This window comes from Leucoraja erinacea, chromosome 8 (assembly GCF_028641065.1).
Source record: "Leucoraja erinacea ecotype New England chromosome 8, Leri_hhj_1, whole genome shotgun sequence".
NCBI lineage: Eukaryota > Metazoa > Chordata > Chondrichthyes > Rajiformes > Rajidae > Leucoraja > Leucoraja erinaceus.
In genome coordinates this window covers 33063995-33081608 of record NC_073384.1, presented here as the reverse complement: position 1 = coordinate 33081608, position 17614 = coordinate 33063995, and the positions used below count along the sequence as shown (strand labels likewise).

The 17614-nt window shown below is 43.0% G+C and overlaps 1 protein-coding gene across 6 annotated transcripts in view; it reads right to left on the bottom strand.

Annotated features, from left to right (window-relative positions):
* Positions 1-17614, bottom strand: part of map4k3a (mitogen-activated protein kinase kinase kinase kinase 3a) — a 154224-nt gene that overhangs the window by 28111 nt on the left and 108499 nt on the right. For 5 of the 6 annotated variants that reach the window (XM_055639380.1, XM_055639382.1, XM_055639383.1 and 2 more), the window contains 4 exons: positions 12230-12272; positions 8467-8638; positions 4245-4366; positions 913-954 (listed from right to left, as the gene is read on the bottom strand). In XM_055639380.1, coding sequence (XP_055495355.1) covers positions 913-954; positions 4245-4366; positions 8467-8638; positions 12230-12272 — 379 coding nt within the window. The remainder of the gene's footprint in view (positions 1-912; positions 955-4244; positions 4367-8466; positions 8639-12229; positions 12273-17614) is intronic. The other variant, XM_055639381.1, reaches the window with a different exon arrangement.

The window sequence follows — 17614 nt, the reverse complement described above, 5'->3', positions numbered from 1 at the left end:
CGAGACCCTTCTTCAGGCAGGTTATTTCAAGTCTACAAACCATCTTCCCGCTGAAAGTGTTAAATACATCCATTGGCACTGAAAATTATTGCAAACGCGGAATCTCATTTCTGCAGGTTTTCATTATTGTCAGTGATTGCAACAAGATTTGACACATGATAGCAAAAACCCTTATACTTCTTAATCCAATATTTGGTTCCACTGGTTTCTATAGCTGATTGGCATTGAATTTACCTAGTCTAAGTACACTGCATTTGCAACATTTGCATTCGTCACTTCAGTCAATCAGTGTGATTGGAAACACACGGATGCGTGTTCAGTTTAGTTTAGTTTAGAGACACAGCACGGAAAGTCCTACAGCCCACCGAGTCCGCGCCGACCAGTGATCCCGCACACACTAACAGTATCCTCCACACACTAGGGATAATTTTACAATTTTAACAAGCCAATTAGCATACAAACCTGTACGTCTTTGGAGTGTAGGAGGAAACCGGAGCAAACGGAGAAAACCCACATGGTCACAAGGAAAACATACAAACTCAGTGCAGACAGCACCTGTAGTCAGGTTCGAACCTGGGTCTCTGGCGCTGTGAGGCAGCAACGCAGCACCACGGTGAAGCCCTGCTCACTCCAGTCCTGAACACAGGATCCTACACCAACATGTGTGAGTAGCGGAATATGTTATTAAAGTGCCCTGATGCATTAAAGTATGCTTTTTGAAGAGTACCCTGGCTTTCAAATGTAAATAGTTCTGGTAAATAAAGTGGATGTATTGATCCCAATTCAACAGAGATTGTTTTCCCAACTTCAATTTGAAGAGAGGTACAGTCTGAATCTACACCCATTTAACAATCCCTTCCATCATTCAAAACCAAATCCTGCTACCATGGTGCATAAGTATTGGACACTCACATGCACTTTTGGGGTTGGAGGAAGGCCATTACTAACAGGTTTCTGTAAGGAAAGAGAAAGAAACAAAGTAAGTACAAAAGTGAGTAAGTAGGAGCCACTTCCTGACAGCACAATCACACAGATAGAATACAACAGGGGAGGGGGGAACCTTCAGTGAGCACCTTCTTTAATATTGCTTTCAATTTTAAAACTAGAGGGCATAGGTGTTAAGTTGAGAGGAGAAACCTTTTTCTTTGGAGTGTTGGAGTCGGGGGGGGGTGACCTTGTTAAGATATGGAGGGGCATAGACAAAGTGAATGCTCACAGTCTTTTCCCCAGGGTAGATGATTCTAAAACTAGAGGGTACAGGCTTAAGGTAAGAGGGGAGAGATTTAAGAGGAACCTCAGGGCAACTTTTTCACTCAGAGGGTAGTCCGTATCTGGAATGAGCTGCCAGAGGAAGCTATAGAAGTGGATACAATTATTACATATAAAAGACATTTGAACAGATATATGGATAGGAAGTGTTTAGAGGATCATGGACAAAATGCAGGAAAATGAAACCAGCCCAATTTATCAACTTGGTCGGAATGGACTAGATGGGCTAAAGGAACTATTTCCATGCTGTACTGCTGTATGATTCTATTGTCCAGGAACACATTAATCGATATTCAGATATAGCTGCAACTGAACATCAATGCATCAACTGACAAACTTTAGACTCTAGAGATACAGTGTGGAAAGTGGCCCTTCAGCCCACCAGGTCCACACTGGCCAGCGATCCCTGTACAATAGCGCTATCCTACACACCAGGGACAATTTACAATTTTAACAAAGTCAATTAACCTACTGGCTAACACTCTGGATAATGGTACTAAAGACGTGTTAAATAATGCACATTTATAAATCTCATGAGCTCTGGGAGTCAGACAAAAGTCAGCTCCACTTACGACTGTGTCACAAATAAACTGTTCACCTATTTCCTTGCTCTGTCTGCAGGCTTTGACACAAGTTGACAAGAGATGAGAACGATGGATAATAAAAGTCAAAGCAAAGAACTACTCAGCATGACCAACGCACCATGACAGAGACACCCTGGGTGCCTTGCAAAGTACCCCCTCCTCCCCCCCATCCATGTGAATATCCGGTGGCCGATGTCTGATCTGGGAGAACTGTCCCTTAGATATAACAAGGAACAGGGCGATAGAGTTGTACACTGTATCTTACCACCAAAGCCAACACCCCTGCACACATGTTGGAGTTTGGCGATTTACTTTAATTTATTAAACTTGTTTATTGTATTATCTATGAGTACTGTGTTTACAGAATTGTTATGGTGTTGCAAGTAGGAATTTCATTGTTCCATTGTTGGTACATATGATGAGAATTAAACGTTCTCAATAGTGCATAATGGTCAGTTTATAGACAGGAAAAAAAGTCAACTTGTCTCCACATGCATCTTTACGAAGCATCACTTACTAAAATTGTACAGGCTACTTAGCACAAGTACCATTCAGCGCAGTAATTTCACTGTATATTTACATAGTATTCTTTTAAACTAGGTTATTTTCACCATCTAATCTTCAAAATAGCCAAAGGCCAACTAGAGAGTGGTCCTGACCTACCATCTACCTCATTAGAGACCTTCAAACTATCTTTCATCGGACTTTATCTTGCATTAAACATTAAACCCGTTATCCTGTATCTGTACACTGTGGATGGCTTGATTGTAATCATGTATAGCCTTCCCGCTGACTGGATAACACGCAACAAAAACGCTTTTCACTGTACACGTGACAATAATAAACTAAGCTGAACTAGGGTTATGGGTGTGACTCTTAACCTGAACCAATCATCACTGTGTAAGTTGGCAACTGATGATCAGTCTGACGCATTTCACAAAGGGGTTATTCTACAGGCGAGGAACATTCCCATCTTATATGGAAAACGACAGAAACGTTGACAAACAAAACACTATGCTTTTAGTTTAGTTTTAGAGATACAGCATGGAAACAGCCCCTTTGGCCTCCCCGGTCCACGCCAACTATCGATCACCCACTCATGCTCATTCCACATTATCCCACTTTCTCATCCACTCTCTACACATTATGGGCAATTTACAGAGGCTAATTAGCCTACAAACCCGCACGTCTTTGGGATGTGGGGGGAAAACTGGAGCACCCAGAGGAAACCCACAAAGTCACAGGGAGAACGTGCCAACTCCACAGACAGACAGCACCCGAGCTCAGGGTCAAACCTGGGTCTTTGGCGCTGTGAGGCAGTGGCGCTACCAGCTGTGTCACTCTGCCAACTAACCCCAGCAAAGAGCAAATGTCAACTGTGTAATCCAAAGGCAGAAACAAATATTAGAAAAAAGAATGGGAGGGTAAAGTTCATATGTCAATTTTAACTAAATACTAAACACTGAAGTTGTGTACATAATATTGGTCATTGTCTGGATCATTCTTTCACTAGTGCAGAAATACAGCCAGGTTCAGGGACAGTTTCTTCCCAGATGTTATACGGCAACTGACCCATCCTATCACCAACTGGAGAGTGGTCCTGACCTACAATCTACAACATTTGAGACCCTCGGACTATCTTTAATTGAACTTTGCTGGACTTTATCTTGTGCTATTCCCTTTTCCCTGTATCTGTAGAGAGTTTAGCTTAGTTTATTGTCATGTGTACTGAGGTACAGTGAAAAGCTTACATTACATGCTAACCAGTCAGCAGAATGACAATCCATGATTACAATTGAGCCATCCACAGTGTACAGATAAATGATAAAGGGCAAGATAATGTTTAGTACAAGATAAATAGTCCAGTAATGTCTGATTAAAGATAGTTTGAGGGTCTCCAATGAGGTAGATGGGAGGACAGGATCGCTCTCTAGTTGGTGCCTGGATAGTTCAGTTGCCTGATGACAGATGAGAAGAAACTGTTCCTAACTCTGGAGATCTGTGTTTTCACACATCTCTACCTCTTGCCTGATGGGAGAGGAGAGAAGAGGGACTCGTCCTTGATTATGCTGGTGGCCTTGCCAAGGCAGCGTGAGATGTACTGTGGATGGAGTCAATGGAAGGGAGGTTGGTTTGCGTGATGATCTGGGCTACATCCACAACTCTCTGCACCATGGATGGCATGATGGTAATCATGCTTTACGCTGACTAGATAGTTATACCGCTTTACCCTGACTGGATCCTACGCAACAAAAAGCTTTTAACTGTACATGTGACAATAAATAAACCAAACTAAAAGAATGAATTATAACTGCAGTTGCTCTCCAGCCGTGGCGACTGGACAGCCGCTGTTATTGTACACTGTAGATGTTACCATGCAGAGGTACTCACTGGGAGGTCCTTCTTGTCCTTCCTGGGAGGGAGCCCCGGCGGGTAACTGCTTCTCTTTTCGTTCTGCTGCTGGGGACTGTTCTCCTTCTCCCCATTCACCTGCGTGGAGTTCACTCCGTTCGCTGCACAGAAAAACACAGACTTTCCCTCAGCATCAACGTCATGCCCAAAAATTATATGTCCTGATGTTTCGACCGCAAACAGCCAAAAATATAGCCAAGCTAGCCGAGATGTGTAACGAGGGGTGGTCTTATACTGGCATGTACTGAGGGGTGAGCTTATACTGTCATGTACTGAGGGGTGATCTTACAGAGTTGTATAAAGTCATGAGGGGAATAAGGTGAATGCACAGAGTCTTTTAGCCAGAGTAGGGGAGTCAAGAACCAGAGGACATAGGTTTAAGGAGAGAGGGGAAAGATTTAATAGGAAACTGAGGAGTAACTTTTTCCAGAGGGTGGTGGATGTATGGAACAAGCTGCTGGAGGAGGTAGTTGAGGCAGGTACAGTGACAAGGTACAGCACTTGACAAGCATTTGGACAGGTACATGGATAGGAAAGGTTTAGAGGGTTATGGGGGTTATTGTTCAGCATGGGAGAGTTGGTTTGAAGAGCCTGTTTCTGTGTTGTAATACTGGGATGGTGATTCACGGGGGGCAACAGTAGCAGAGCCACATTTCTGGCCTGCATAGGCATGCTGAGCCCTCCGCTCACTAACATCCTCCAAGAAGGTAGCCTGCAACAGGTTTACAGTTTACCTTCAAGGAACCTTGCATAAATCCATGTTGAGACAGAGCTTCAGCAGCTACACTTCATGTGCAGATGCCTGACCCTCAACTGCCGATGATTAAGGTGACCAAGAACAGTTCAGATCTTTGCCAACTTGGCCACAGTTTATCTTTCCCCAATCAGGATTTCAGGGTCCAATCTCACAGCAGGGCGACCCAGGCAGTCAGCTGACAGGCATCCATTGGGTGGAACATGCGGCTGAGCATTCAGTGTCACATGGCACGGAAAGTAACAATGCAGGGACAGCAAAGCAACGGATGAATGCGCCAGCCGCTTCTGTGTTGAACTGACGGTTCAAATGAAGTGAAGTGCAATGACTGGTGGCGTCTTGTTCCCAATGTCCTTACCTTCATTTCACTGTCAGACAAATACCACTAATTTCTCCAACACAGGAAGATGCAAGGTTGTGACCAACAATATCATACTTTAAGGCAGTGCTTTATTGTGACGGTGCGGCCTAACGACACCTCTAAAAAGTTCAACGTCATTATTTCCAGCTACATTACACGTATGTGCAGGAAGGAACCGCAGATGCTAGTTTATACCGAAAATAGACACAAAATGCTTGAGCAACTCAGCGGGTCAGGCAGCATCTCTGGAGAAAAGTAGGTGACGTTTCGGGTCTGAAGAAGGGTTCCAACCCAAAACGTCACCTATTCCTTTTCTCCAGAGATGCTGCCTGATCCACTGAGTTACTCCAGCCTTTTGTGTCTATTCACATTACACATATGTTTATTGAAAATAAATACCAGTACTTGGTCTCAAAAAAAAGCACTGCTTTAAGGCATAAGAAAATGTAAACGTGTAACTTCAAAAGACAATGCTTCTGAGTGTCTGGTATAAACTCAAGGACAAAAGGAAGAAGAGGCTACCAATTTAAACATCTTTTGGTTTTAAATGTTGAAAAATGGGTCTGTTTGGATTTATATTTATGACATAATTCATTAAATCATAAAAGATAATCAGAATAATTTTGTGCCTTAGAATTTTTTTTTTTTTTTCCTCTGACGATATTTCCCTCAGATAAGGCACAGATTTTTGGTCGGGGTAAGGTTGTAATATTGACTTGTACTTTGCCAGACAACATTGTTAGTCGTAAAGACTTTACTGTATTCCAGTCCTCCCATCCATCACGTTCAAACTCCTTCAATGCGCAACAATTCCCTCCTCTCTACACTTCAATCTCCAGCCCACAACCCTCCCAGAAGTGTGTAATTCTCCATGTAATCGAGCATCATCCCCTTCACTCCAATACTGCCGTGTGCTTGCAATCCTCACTTCTGAAATTCTGAATATGCCCGACTCTCTCTTCCTTTAGGACAATAAAACTCACTATTTCAAGGACACTGTTAGATACCCAAACTATAGAACAGTACAGCCCTATGGCCCACAATGTTCGTGCCAAACATGATGCCCAGTTATACTAATCTCCTCTGCGTGCACGTGATCCATATCCCACCACTCCCTGCATATCCATGTGCCCATTGTAATGCTTCTTAAACACCATCATACCTGCCTCCATCACCTTCCAGGCACCCACCACTCTCTGTGTAAAAAAAAAACTTCCCCACACATCTCCTTTAAACTTTGCCCCTCTCGCCTTAAAGCTATGTATACTAGTATTTGACATTTCCACCTTTGGAATAAGGTTCAGACTTTCTACCCTATCTATAACTCTCATAATTTTATATAATTCTGTCAGGTCTCTCCTCAACCTCCAACGTTCTAGAGGAAACAGTCGAAGTGTGTCCAAACTTTCTTTTATAGCTAATATCTTCTCATCCAGGCAGCATTCGGGTAATCCTCCCCTACACCCTCTCCAAAGCCTCACAACCTACCTGTAATGGGGCGACCACAACTGCAAGCAACTCCAAATGCAGCCTAACAAAAGTCCTACACAGCCGCAACTTCCTAGCTTATAGTAAATAGAAACATAGAAAATAGGTGGAGTAGGCCATTCGGCCCTTCGAGCCTGCACCGCAATTCAATATGATCATGGATGATCATCCAACTCAGTATCCCGTACCTGCCTTCTCTCCATACCCCCTGATCCCTTTAGCCACAAGGGCCACATCTAACTCCCTATTAAATGAAGGCAAGCATACCATATTCCTTCTTTACCACTCTATTTGCCAGTTTTCCCATTTTAGGGGAGCTATGGACCTGGACATATTGGAACACCTTAAATTCTGAGTGAGTGCACCTCACTGATGTTCCTTGGATGGAAGGAATTCACGTGAATACAGCTACAAATTGCCATCTCAATTCTGATACTGGTATATATTTGAGTCCAATATATCCTGACCCAAAACATACATAGATGTACCACCACAGTATTGGATCAAATGTAATGAAAGATCACTTTGTTTACATAATGGGGAGCCAAGGGTAGCTCTCAGCATTGCTAAGAGCTGTCCATAGCTCCCCATTGGCCTTCATAGTCGGGGCCTTGACTGTGAGAGCCAGGAAGTCATGATGCAGCAGTGTAGGTCTTTGGTTAGGCTGCATTTGTAGTTCTGGTCGCAACAAAAGCTTCTCACGGTACCTCGGCACATGTGACAAACTAAACTCAAACCTTTACTGGAAGGATATGAGGCTTTGGAGAGGGTGCAGAGGAGGTTTACCCGAATGCTGCATGGATTTGAGGATAAAAGCTACAAGGAGAGGTTTGACAGACCGATTGTTTTCTCTGGTAGAATTATGTTTGATGTTTTCTTGAGGAGATCTGATAGAAGCGTATTAACCTATAAGAGGCAGAGATAGGGTAGACAGTCAGAACCTTAATCCTAGGGTGGAAATGACAAATACTAGAGGGCATAGCATTAAGGTGAGAGGGGCAAAGTTCAAAAGAGATGTACGGGACAAGTTTTTTCTATACTATGCTTAGTCTGTAGCTCGAGGAGAGGAGAAAACAACAAACATAATTCAAGCCACCATATTACTATTAAAACAAGTACCAGGACACTTGTCTGGTTTCTAAATACAAGATTCCCAAAAGTAGATGAATTTGCACTGTTAATACTGAATGGGGAAACAAGTTGTGGGTTATTCCAACATTACCAAATTGTGGGTTCTTTATTTACACCAAATAAAAAGGAGGATGCAAGGAACTGCAGACGTTGGTTTACAAAAAAAAATACACAATGTGTCGGCACTTTGTGTCCTTTATTTCCCCCAAAGTAAAAAGAGTTTTGATATGATGGGAAGGATAATGGAAACTAGGCTGGAGAGAAAATGTTTCAGCTAGATCTAGCCATGTTAGATGAAGATGAACAGCTGCCGTATTTGCCATTACTTTGCAGAGAGGTGGTAATGGGAAATGGCTTACTCTCACCACCCCTATCATGTAAATCTTCCAGCCACCTCCTGAAGAGCTTAAAGGCTCCTGTATACTCCTCTGCGTCACTCGAGCTCTCGTGGTCCTTGCTGTCATTACCTAGGGCAGAGTTCCTGGTATAACTGCTGTTGGGAGGCAACCGGGGAGGTGGGGGCCGCGGTGGTACTTGTCCACTCGGCCGTGCGGGGCTGTCTTGCGGACACCTCTTGATGGTCCCTTGGTTCTCCTCTTCGGTATATCTGCTCTCCTGTGGTATGTAGATAGACTTTGGCTGAATAGATGGAAAGGAAAACATTTGTTTCAGTTAAAATCCTTTATCGTGCTGCCAGCTAGTTGAGTTTTGTTGCAATTATAACAATCCAGACATTACCTGGCTAATGTGTTTGGACGGTAAACACCGGAAACATTCCTTCTCTCAGAGATGCTGCCTGTCCCGCTGATTTACTCCAGCATTTTGTGTCTACATTCGATTTAAACCAGCATCTGCAGTTCTTTCCTACACATGATGTGTTTGGACTCTCCCTTAAGACTATAGTAAACGATATGACCAGTAGGGACTGAGCCACTATAATTAACTATGTGTGGGAAGGAACTGCAGATGCTGGTTTACATCGAAGGTAGACATAAAATACAGGAGTAACTCAGCAGGTCAGGCATCATCTCTGGAGAAAACGAATAGGTGACATATCGGGTCGAGACCCTTCTTCAGACTGATAGTCAGGGGAGAAGGAAACTAGAGGTATGAAAAGGTACAGAACAAACTCTCTCTCCATCCCTCCCCCACCCTAGTCATCTTGCTAATTTCACTGTTCATATCCCTTCATTATCACCTCCCCCACATCCAACAATAGACCATTGTGGGCTCCTTAGCCGTCCTTGCTGGCTGTGATTTGTTCGGTAACTTTTCATACCTCTAGTCCCGACTCTCAGTCTGAAGAAGGGTCTAGACCCAAAACGTCACCTTTTCTCCAGAGATGCTGCCTGACCCGCTGAGTTATTCCAGCATTTTATGTACAATTAATTTGTTTCTTGCATCCAAAAATGTTTGTAACAAGCAATATATCTTTCAGTAATGGACCTCTGAAATTACAACTAAACTGCAACTAAACCAGCATTAACATTGCACACAGCAAAACAATCCTTCACAGTTGAAACCGTGGTCAGTGGTTCTTTATTGTCCCATGTACATAGATGCAGTGAAATTCCTTTCTTGCTTACAGTTCAGTGAAGTATTGCCAATCTCCGATCTGCACAAAGCGTATAGAAATAGCCAACTGTGACCACATGCATGAGTGGCCAGGCTTTGGTGGATTTGCTGGATTAATGTTCGCCAGAGATGTTGCCTGACTCACTGTGTTACTCCAGCACTTTGTGCCCAACACTGTTTCTTGTTTCACACAGAATGCAAAAGTGACAATAAAAGTGACAACTTGAACCTATTATATTTGACATTGATTATCTCGGCCTTATTGCAAAGGCGAATTCTAGGGTGAGGATGGATAGTCAACTATTTCCTCTAGCAGCTTGTTCCACACACTCACCACCCTATATGTTGCCTCTCGGGTTCCTATTCCCCCTTTATCTTAAACCTATGTCCTCTGGGTACCTTCAACCTATCTATCCTTCACATGGTACAATACACCTCTGTAAGATCATGCCTCATCCTTCTGCGCACCAAGGTATAAAGCCTTAGCCTGCCCAGTCTCTCCCTATAGCTCACGCCCTCGAGTTTTGGCAACATTTTCATAAATCTGTAGAAACTGCAGAAATCTGTAGATGCTGATTAATACACAAAGGGATACACAGAGTGCTAAAGTAACTAAGAAGGTCAGGCAGCTTCTCTGAAGAACATGGGGAGGAGACATTAGAAACGTCACCTATCTATGTTCTCCAGAGATGCTGCCTGACGTGTTGAGTTACTCCACCACTTTACGTCTCCTCGTAAATCGTCTGTGTAAGTGTCTTACAAAGGTCAAGGTTGTTACTGATATACCACTAGATGTCAGCATTGTCCATTTAACAATTTACATTTAAATTTCCATTAAAATACATAACTATCAGAAATCCACCTTTTCCTTGTGTTACCTTTATAGTACTTTTATGTTCTACACATGCTGCACTGCGCATGCATTTATAATGAGCTCTGCAGAATAAGTGACAACATTCAAATGCATCATTGGACATTAATCAGTGAGTTCATCAAATATTTTGTTTTTAAAGCGCCCCCTTTCACCCACCTCCCAGTCAACTTTTGCAACCCATCCCTGCTTCCAATAGTTTGATTTTTTTAAATTAATCAAAATAAACTTTATTCAGGATAATAAATATACATAAACAAGAAATGTGTGAAATTCCTCCGACCTTCTTGTGTTAGCGTTATATTTGCTAGTGTTCCCAAAAACCATAATTATATTCGGCACCCTTGCCACTCATGTGGCCCCTGGGGGTGATCTACCTTGCCTTGTTTGAGGGGCATCTCCACCACACACACCCTGCCCCGCAATGTCCAGCAGCAAAAGGAGCCTACATTGTGGTCCTTTCCCACACCGCCTTGGCGATAGCTGCATCAAGCTTCAGTGCGTCCTCAGCACGTACTCCTATAGTCCAGTGCGGGGCAGTCGGCAACATTCCCTGACAGAATTTTGCAACAATAACTTCCTTTGCAACTTGGGTTAATAAATCTTCATGTACAACGCTGATAGACAATATCTCTCAACCATCACTCATGGGTCAGGCTCCCTATTGCTCACTCACGCCACACGTGATCCCAGCATTCCCCTTCACTCAGCACATGTGATCTCAGCATTCCCCTTCATTCCGCTGAGCGTTGGTTCAAAATCCACTGCCAACAAATACAATTTTTGTTGCTTTTGAAAGAACGCCAGTGCCTGCCCTCCTCTTCCACCCCACTACATGGAAAACCATTTTAGATTCCTCTCCTCACTGTACAAAATCACCGTGCGCATTGCTGCTTTCAATTACTCCACACACTCCAGCAATTGGAAAATGTGTACAACACCAATTAGAATTCTTTATGAAAATTAAATTAAATGTATCTACCAGATCTAATCAACTATAGCAGCCGTGTTATTTAATATAGAGCTCTGCTTGTTGCAAGTGCAGCTTTCTACCAAGTGTGGTCTAATTTCATTCCTTCCCCCTCCCCTCTCTCTTTCCTTTATCCCCTCCCTCCCTCTTTGTCCATTGCGCACCCATTTCTCCCACGATCCCACCCTTCTACCCTTTTCCACCCATATCCTTTCTCCTGGCTTTTGTATTTCACTCCTCCTCTCCTTATCTGACAACCTTTTAAGCCCTGTCCACGGTACGAGTTCATTCCAAGAGCTCTCCCGAGTTGAAAAAAAAAATCAAACTCGTGGTAAGCACGGAGAATGAACGTAGCGGGTTCGTCGGAACTCGGGGACGTCTCTTAGCGGCTCGTAACGCAAATGGCAGGCACTCGGCAAGACACGCTAATGGCAGGTAAGCACGGGAAGACTCCTGAAGATCTTTCAACATGTTGAAAAATATCCATGAGAGCCCCATTACCGTAAATCTCCGAATAAATCTCCGAGTTTGAATCAGGGCAAACTTGGGAGAACTCTTGGAATGAACTCGTACCGTGAGTCAGAGCCCTCACCTGTATCCACCTATCACTTGCCAATGCTTTGTCCCGACCCCACCTCTCTTTTCCAGCTTTCTCCCCCCTACTCCTTCAGTCTGAAGAAGGGTCGCAACCCGAAAGGTCGCCTGTCCATTCCCTCCACAGATGCTGTCTGACCTACTGAATTCCTCCAGCACTTATTGTTCTAAAGATAGGTTGTGATGGGTGACACACCATATTTGTACTTCACCAGCTTACCTTGGGAGGAAGAGGTGGTGGTACTCTGGGTTTCAATGTTGAACTAGAAATTCAAAAAATAAAACAAGTATTTATGCAAATGTTATGCAGCATTGTATTCAACATTCATAGATTTTCCATGTCAAGTAGCTAAAGTGAAAATGAGCATTCACATTTGGATTAATCTCAATCTGGTTCCACCTGATAATGAAATCCACATTACAATGGACAAGTGACAAATTATTGTTGCAGCACAAAAATGCTCACGTTCATGCGAGATTTTAGCCTGTACTTGCTTATCTCAAATGAAACACCAGACCCTCAACCACCTATGCTGAATCTACTAAAAATTTGAATCTTTGTTCAGGTGCATTTTGATTTTTCTTCCCTATAAAATGACCAAATAGCTAGTTTTTTTTCTCTCTCTCATAAGCAGAAGCCTAAAAATTATTTTGTCAGTTTTACCAAATCTCCCCATCTCACTTCCTCCACCTTTGCAATAGCATTTTGTCAAGAATCAGTTTTGGAAAAGTGCTTTCATCTTCCTTACAAAAGACACAAAATGCTTGATTAGCTCATCGGGTTATCGGGTCTGTGGAGGTCGGATAGGTGATGTATCGGGTTGGGACCCTTCTTCAGTTACTCCAGCACCGTATCTTTTTTTAAATTAAATTTATTCTTGGGTGTCGCTGAGTTCCTGTGGTATGTATCGACAGGTTTCTTTAGTCAAATAATGACTTATATTTATGATTGGTGAATTAGGCATTGCTTTTCCTACTATTCACATGTCCCAAATCCTCTAGCGCATGCCATGAAGCCTAGCTGCACTGGTATAAAGAAACACATTTGTTTCTCGGTTACAACCAAGAGAAGACTGTCAAATTTGGAGAGAAGAAAAAAATAGGACAACCGAGATCCAGATTTAAATTGTAATGAATGATCTGGTCAGATATATGGATTTGAAGGGTTTAGAAGGACATGCAGGCAATGGGACTAGCACAGTATGGCAACTTGGTAGGCATGGACATGGGGGTGAAGGGCTTGTTCGCCTTCAATGTAAAGTGATGCCTTCAAATCTGAGAGTTACATCTCTATCAAGCCAATTAATTATTGGGTAGCTTACAACCCAACAGTATAACCATATAACAATTACAGCAAGGAAACAGGCCATCTCGGCCCTACAAGTCCGTGCCAAACAACTTTTTTCCCTTAGTCCCACCTGCCTGCACTCATACCATAATCCCTCCATTCCCTTCTCATCCATATGCCTATCCAATTTATTTTTAAATGATACCAACGAACCTGCCTCCACCAGGCCCTGCCTCCACCACTCATTCCACTCGCTCATTCCACACCGCTACCACTCTCTGAGTAAAGAAGTTCCCCCTCATGTTACCCCTAAACTTCTGTCCCTTCATTCTGAAGTCATGTCCTCTTGTTTGAATCTTCCCTATTCTCAAAGGGAAAAGCTGATCCACATCAACTCTGTCTATCCCTCTCATCATTTTAAAGACCTCTATCAAGTCCCCCCTTAACCTTCTGCGCTCCAGAGAATAAAGACCTAACTTAGACCTAACTTATTCAACCTTTCTCTGTAACTTAGTTGTTGAAACCCAGGCAACATTCTAGTAAATCTCCTCTGTACTCTCTCTATTTTGTTGACATCCTTCCTATAATTGGGCGACCAAAATTGTACACCATACTCCAGATTTGGTCTCATCAATGCCTTGTACAATTTTAACATTACATCCCAGCTTCTATACTCAATGCTCTGATTTATAAAGGCTAGCATACCAAAAGCTTTCTTTACCACCCTATCTATATGAGATTCCACCTTCAAGGAACTATGCACGGTTATTCCCAGATCCCTCTGTTCAACTGTATTCTTCAATTCCCTACCATTTACCATGTACGTCCTATTTTGATTTGTCCTGCCAAGGTGTAGCACCTCACATTTATCAGCATTAAACTCCATCTGCCATCTTTCAGCCCATTTTTCCAAATGGCCTAAATCACTCTGTAGACTTTGGAAATCCTCTTCATTATCCACAACACCCCCTATCTTGGTATCATCTGCATACTTACTAATCCAATTTACCACACCTTCATCCAGATCATTGATGTACATGACAAACAACAAAGGACCCAACACCGATCCCTGAGGCACCCCACTAGTCACCTGCCTCCAACCCGACAAACAACCATCCACCATTACCCTCTGGCATCTCCCATTCAGCCACTGTTGAATCCATCTTGCTACTCCTGCATTTATACCCAACAGTTGAACCTTCTTAACCAACCTCCCATGAGGAACCTTGTCAAAGGCCTTACTAAAGTCCATATAGACAACATCCACTGCTTTACCCTCGTCAATTTCCCTAGTAACCTCTTAAAATTCAAGAAGATTAGTCAAATATGACCTTCCAGGCACAAATCCATGCTGACTGTTCCTAATCAGACCCTGTTTATCTAGATGCTTATATATATTATCTCTAAGTATCTTTTCCATTAATTTGCCCACCACTGAAGTCAAACTAACAGGCCTATAATTGCTAGGTTTACTCTTAGAACCCTTTTTAAACAATAGAACAACATGCGCAGTACGCCAATCCTATGGGACTATTCCCGTTTCTAATGACATTTGAAATATTTCTGTCATAGCCCCGGCTATTTCTACACTAACTTCCCTCAATGTCCTAGGGAATATCCTATCAGGACCTGGAGACTTATCCACTTTTATATTTTTCAAAAGTGTCAGTACTTCTTTTACTTTGAAACTCATAGTATCCATAGCTACTCTACTAGTTTCCCTTACCTCACATAATTTAATATCCTTCTCCTTGGTGAATACCGAAGAAAATAAATTGTTCAATATCTCTCCCATCTCTTTTGGCTCTGCAGATGGCTGTCCACTCTGTCTCTCCAATGGACCAATTTTATCCCTCATTATCCTTTTGCTATTAATATAGCTGTAGAAACCCTTTGGATTTACTTTCACCTTACTTGCCAAAGCAACCTCATGTCTTCTTTTAGCTTTTCTAATTTCTTTCTTAAGATTCTTTTTACATTCCTTATACTCCTCAAGCACCTCTTTACTTCATGCTGCCTATAATTATTGTAGATCTCCCTCTTTTTCCGAAAAAACTACTGCTGCAAAAAACTATCATGCACACATTTTACAAACTCACCACACACGAACACCAAATTCTCCAATTTTAGGTAACACCCCTGCCCCACCTTTCCTGTGCCCCACGCATTATACCGACTATCCCGCTCCATATTTTACCATTCCTCTTGCCCCTTTCCACCTACGTCCCTTACAATAGAGTTCAAGTTTCACTCCTCTTCTCTCCATCTGACACCCTTTTGTCTCATTTTTATCCTCCAGCCTTTGACCACCAAACATCAAATTACCAATTTTAAACACCCCCCCCCCCCTTTCCTGTGCCCCACGCATTATACCGACTATCCCGCTCCACCTTTTACCATTCCTCTTGCCCCTTTCCACCTACATCCCTTACAAGTTTCAAGTTTCACTCCTCTTCTCTCCATCTGACACCCTTTTGTCTCATTTTTACCTCCAACCTTTGACCACCATCTACCAATTAAAAACCTCCCCCCCCCCCACCTGAATCCACCTATCACTTGTCAGGCTTTGCCTAGCTCCCCACCTCTTTTTCAGCTCCCCTACCCCCCCCCCCCCCCCCCCCCCCCTCCACTCCAATAATTCTGAAGAAGGATCCAGGCCAGAAATGTCACATGCCCATGTTCTCCAGAGATATTACCTGACCCACTGAGTAACTCCAACACTTTGTATTTTGTTTTGTAAACCAGCATCTGCAGTTCCTGTGTCTAGTTAATGTTGTGTCTAATTCCTATGTCTAGTCACCCCCAGTTGTTCGCATAATTGTCACCAGAATGACCTACCTAACAATAAATCATTTATGATCCAAGATAATTTTTAATCAGTGAACAATATTACTTTATTTTCATCAATACCAAAATACTTTGTCAGCTTATTCCTAGATGTTGATTTAAGGGCCTGTCCCACTGTATGAGGTCATTCAAGAGCTCTCCCTAGTTTAAAAAAAAATCAAACTCGTGGTAAGCACGTACAATGTACGTAGCGGGTACGTCGGAGCTTGGGACGTCTCTTAGCGGCTTGTAACGCTAACGGCAGGTACTCGGGAAACGCAGTAAGCTCGAGAAGACTCAAGAAGATATTTCAACATGTCCACGAGAGCCCCGAGTACCTACGAGCGGCTATTACCGTAATTTTCCGAGTTCGAATCAGGGGAAGCTCGGGAGAACTCTTGAATTAGCTCGTACAGTGGGACTGGCCCTTTTGTGGGCATTTCCCATCCTACTGTCCCATTGCCTGTATTTGGCCCATGTCCCTCTAAAGCCTTTAAATCCATATATCTGTCCAGATAATTAATTACAATTTAAATCCCTGTCAATATAATTGTGATACTGGCATGCTTTATCATGTTATTCTTGTCTCATTTACTTTTCTACACACAGCACAAGCATTCTGGAAGTTTTGAAAACTGAATTGACATTGCATTTTATGGACGAAGATACTAACTTGTCTGACGAATCTGCTGGAATACTTTGAAGAAGTAAATAGCAGGACAGGCAAAGGTGAGTCAGTGGATGTTGTTTACCTAAGTTTTCAGAAAGTCTTTGATAAGGTGCCACACCTGGAGGCTGCTAAGAAAGATGAGTGCCCATGGTATCAAGGGGTAGAAACCAGCATGGATAGCAGGTTAGCTGGATAGCAGAAGGCAAAGAGGGTCAATAAATGGGACTGTTTCTGGTTGGCTGCCAGTGACTAGCGGAGTTCTGTAGGGGTAGGTGCTGGGGCCGCTACTATTCACGTTGTATATTAATGATTAGGATTAGGGGATTGAAGGCTGTGTGGCTAGGTTTGCAGATAATACGAAAATAGGTGGAGGGGCAAGTAGTGTACAGAAAGCAGGGACTCTGCAGAAGGACTTGGGACAAGTTGGGAAAGTTGGCAGAGAAGTGGCAGATGGAATATAGCGTAGCTAAGAGTGGAGTCATGCATTTTGGTAGTAGGAATAAAGGCGTAGAGTATTTTCCAAATGGGGAGAGAATCACAAAATCGGATATGCAAAGCGACTTGGGAGTGCTGGTGCAGGATTCCCAAAAAGTTAATTTGCAAGTTGAATTGGCAGTAAAGAAGGCACAGGCAATGCTAGCATCTATTTCACGAGAGAATACACAAGCAGGGATACAATGCTGAGGCTCTATCAGGCGCAGGTCAGGCCGCATTTCGATTATTGTCAGCAATTTGGGGAACCATACCCTAGGAAGGATGTGCTGGCCCTGGAGAGGGTCCAGGGAAGGTTTACAAGAATGATCCCAGGAATGAGTGGGTTA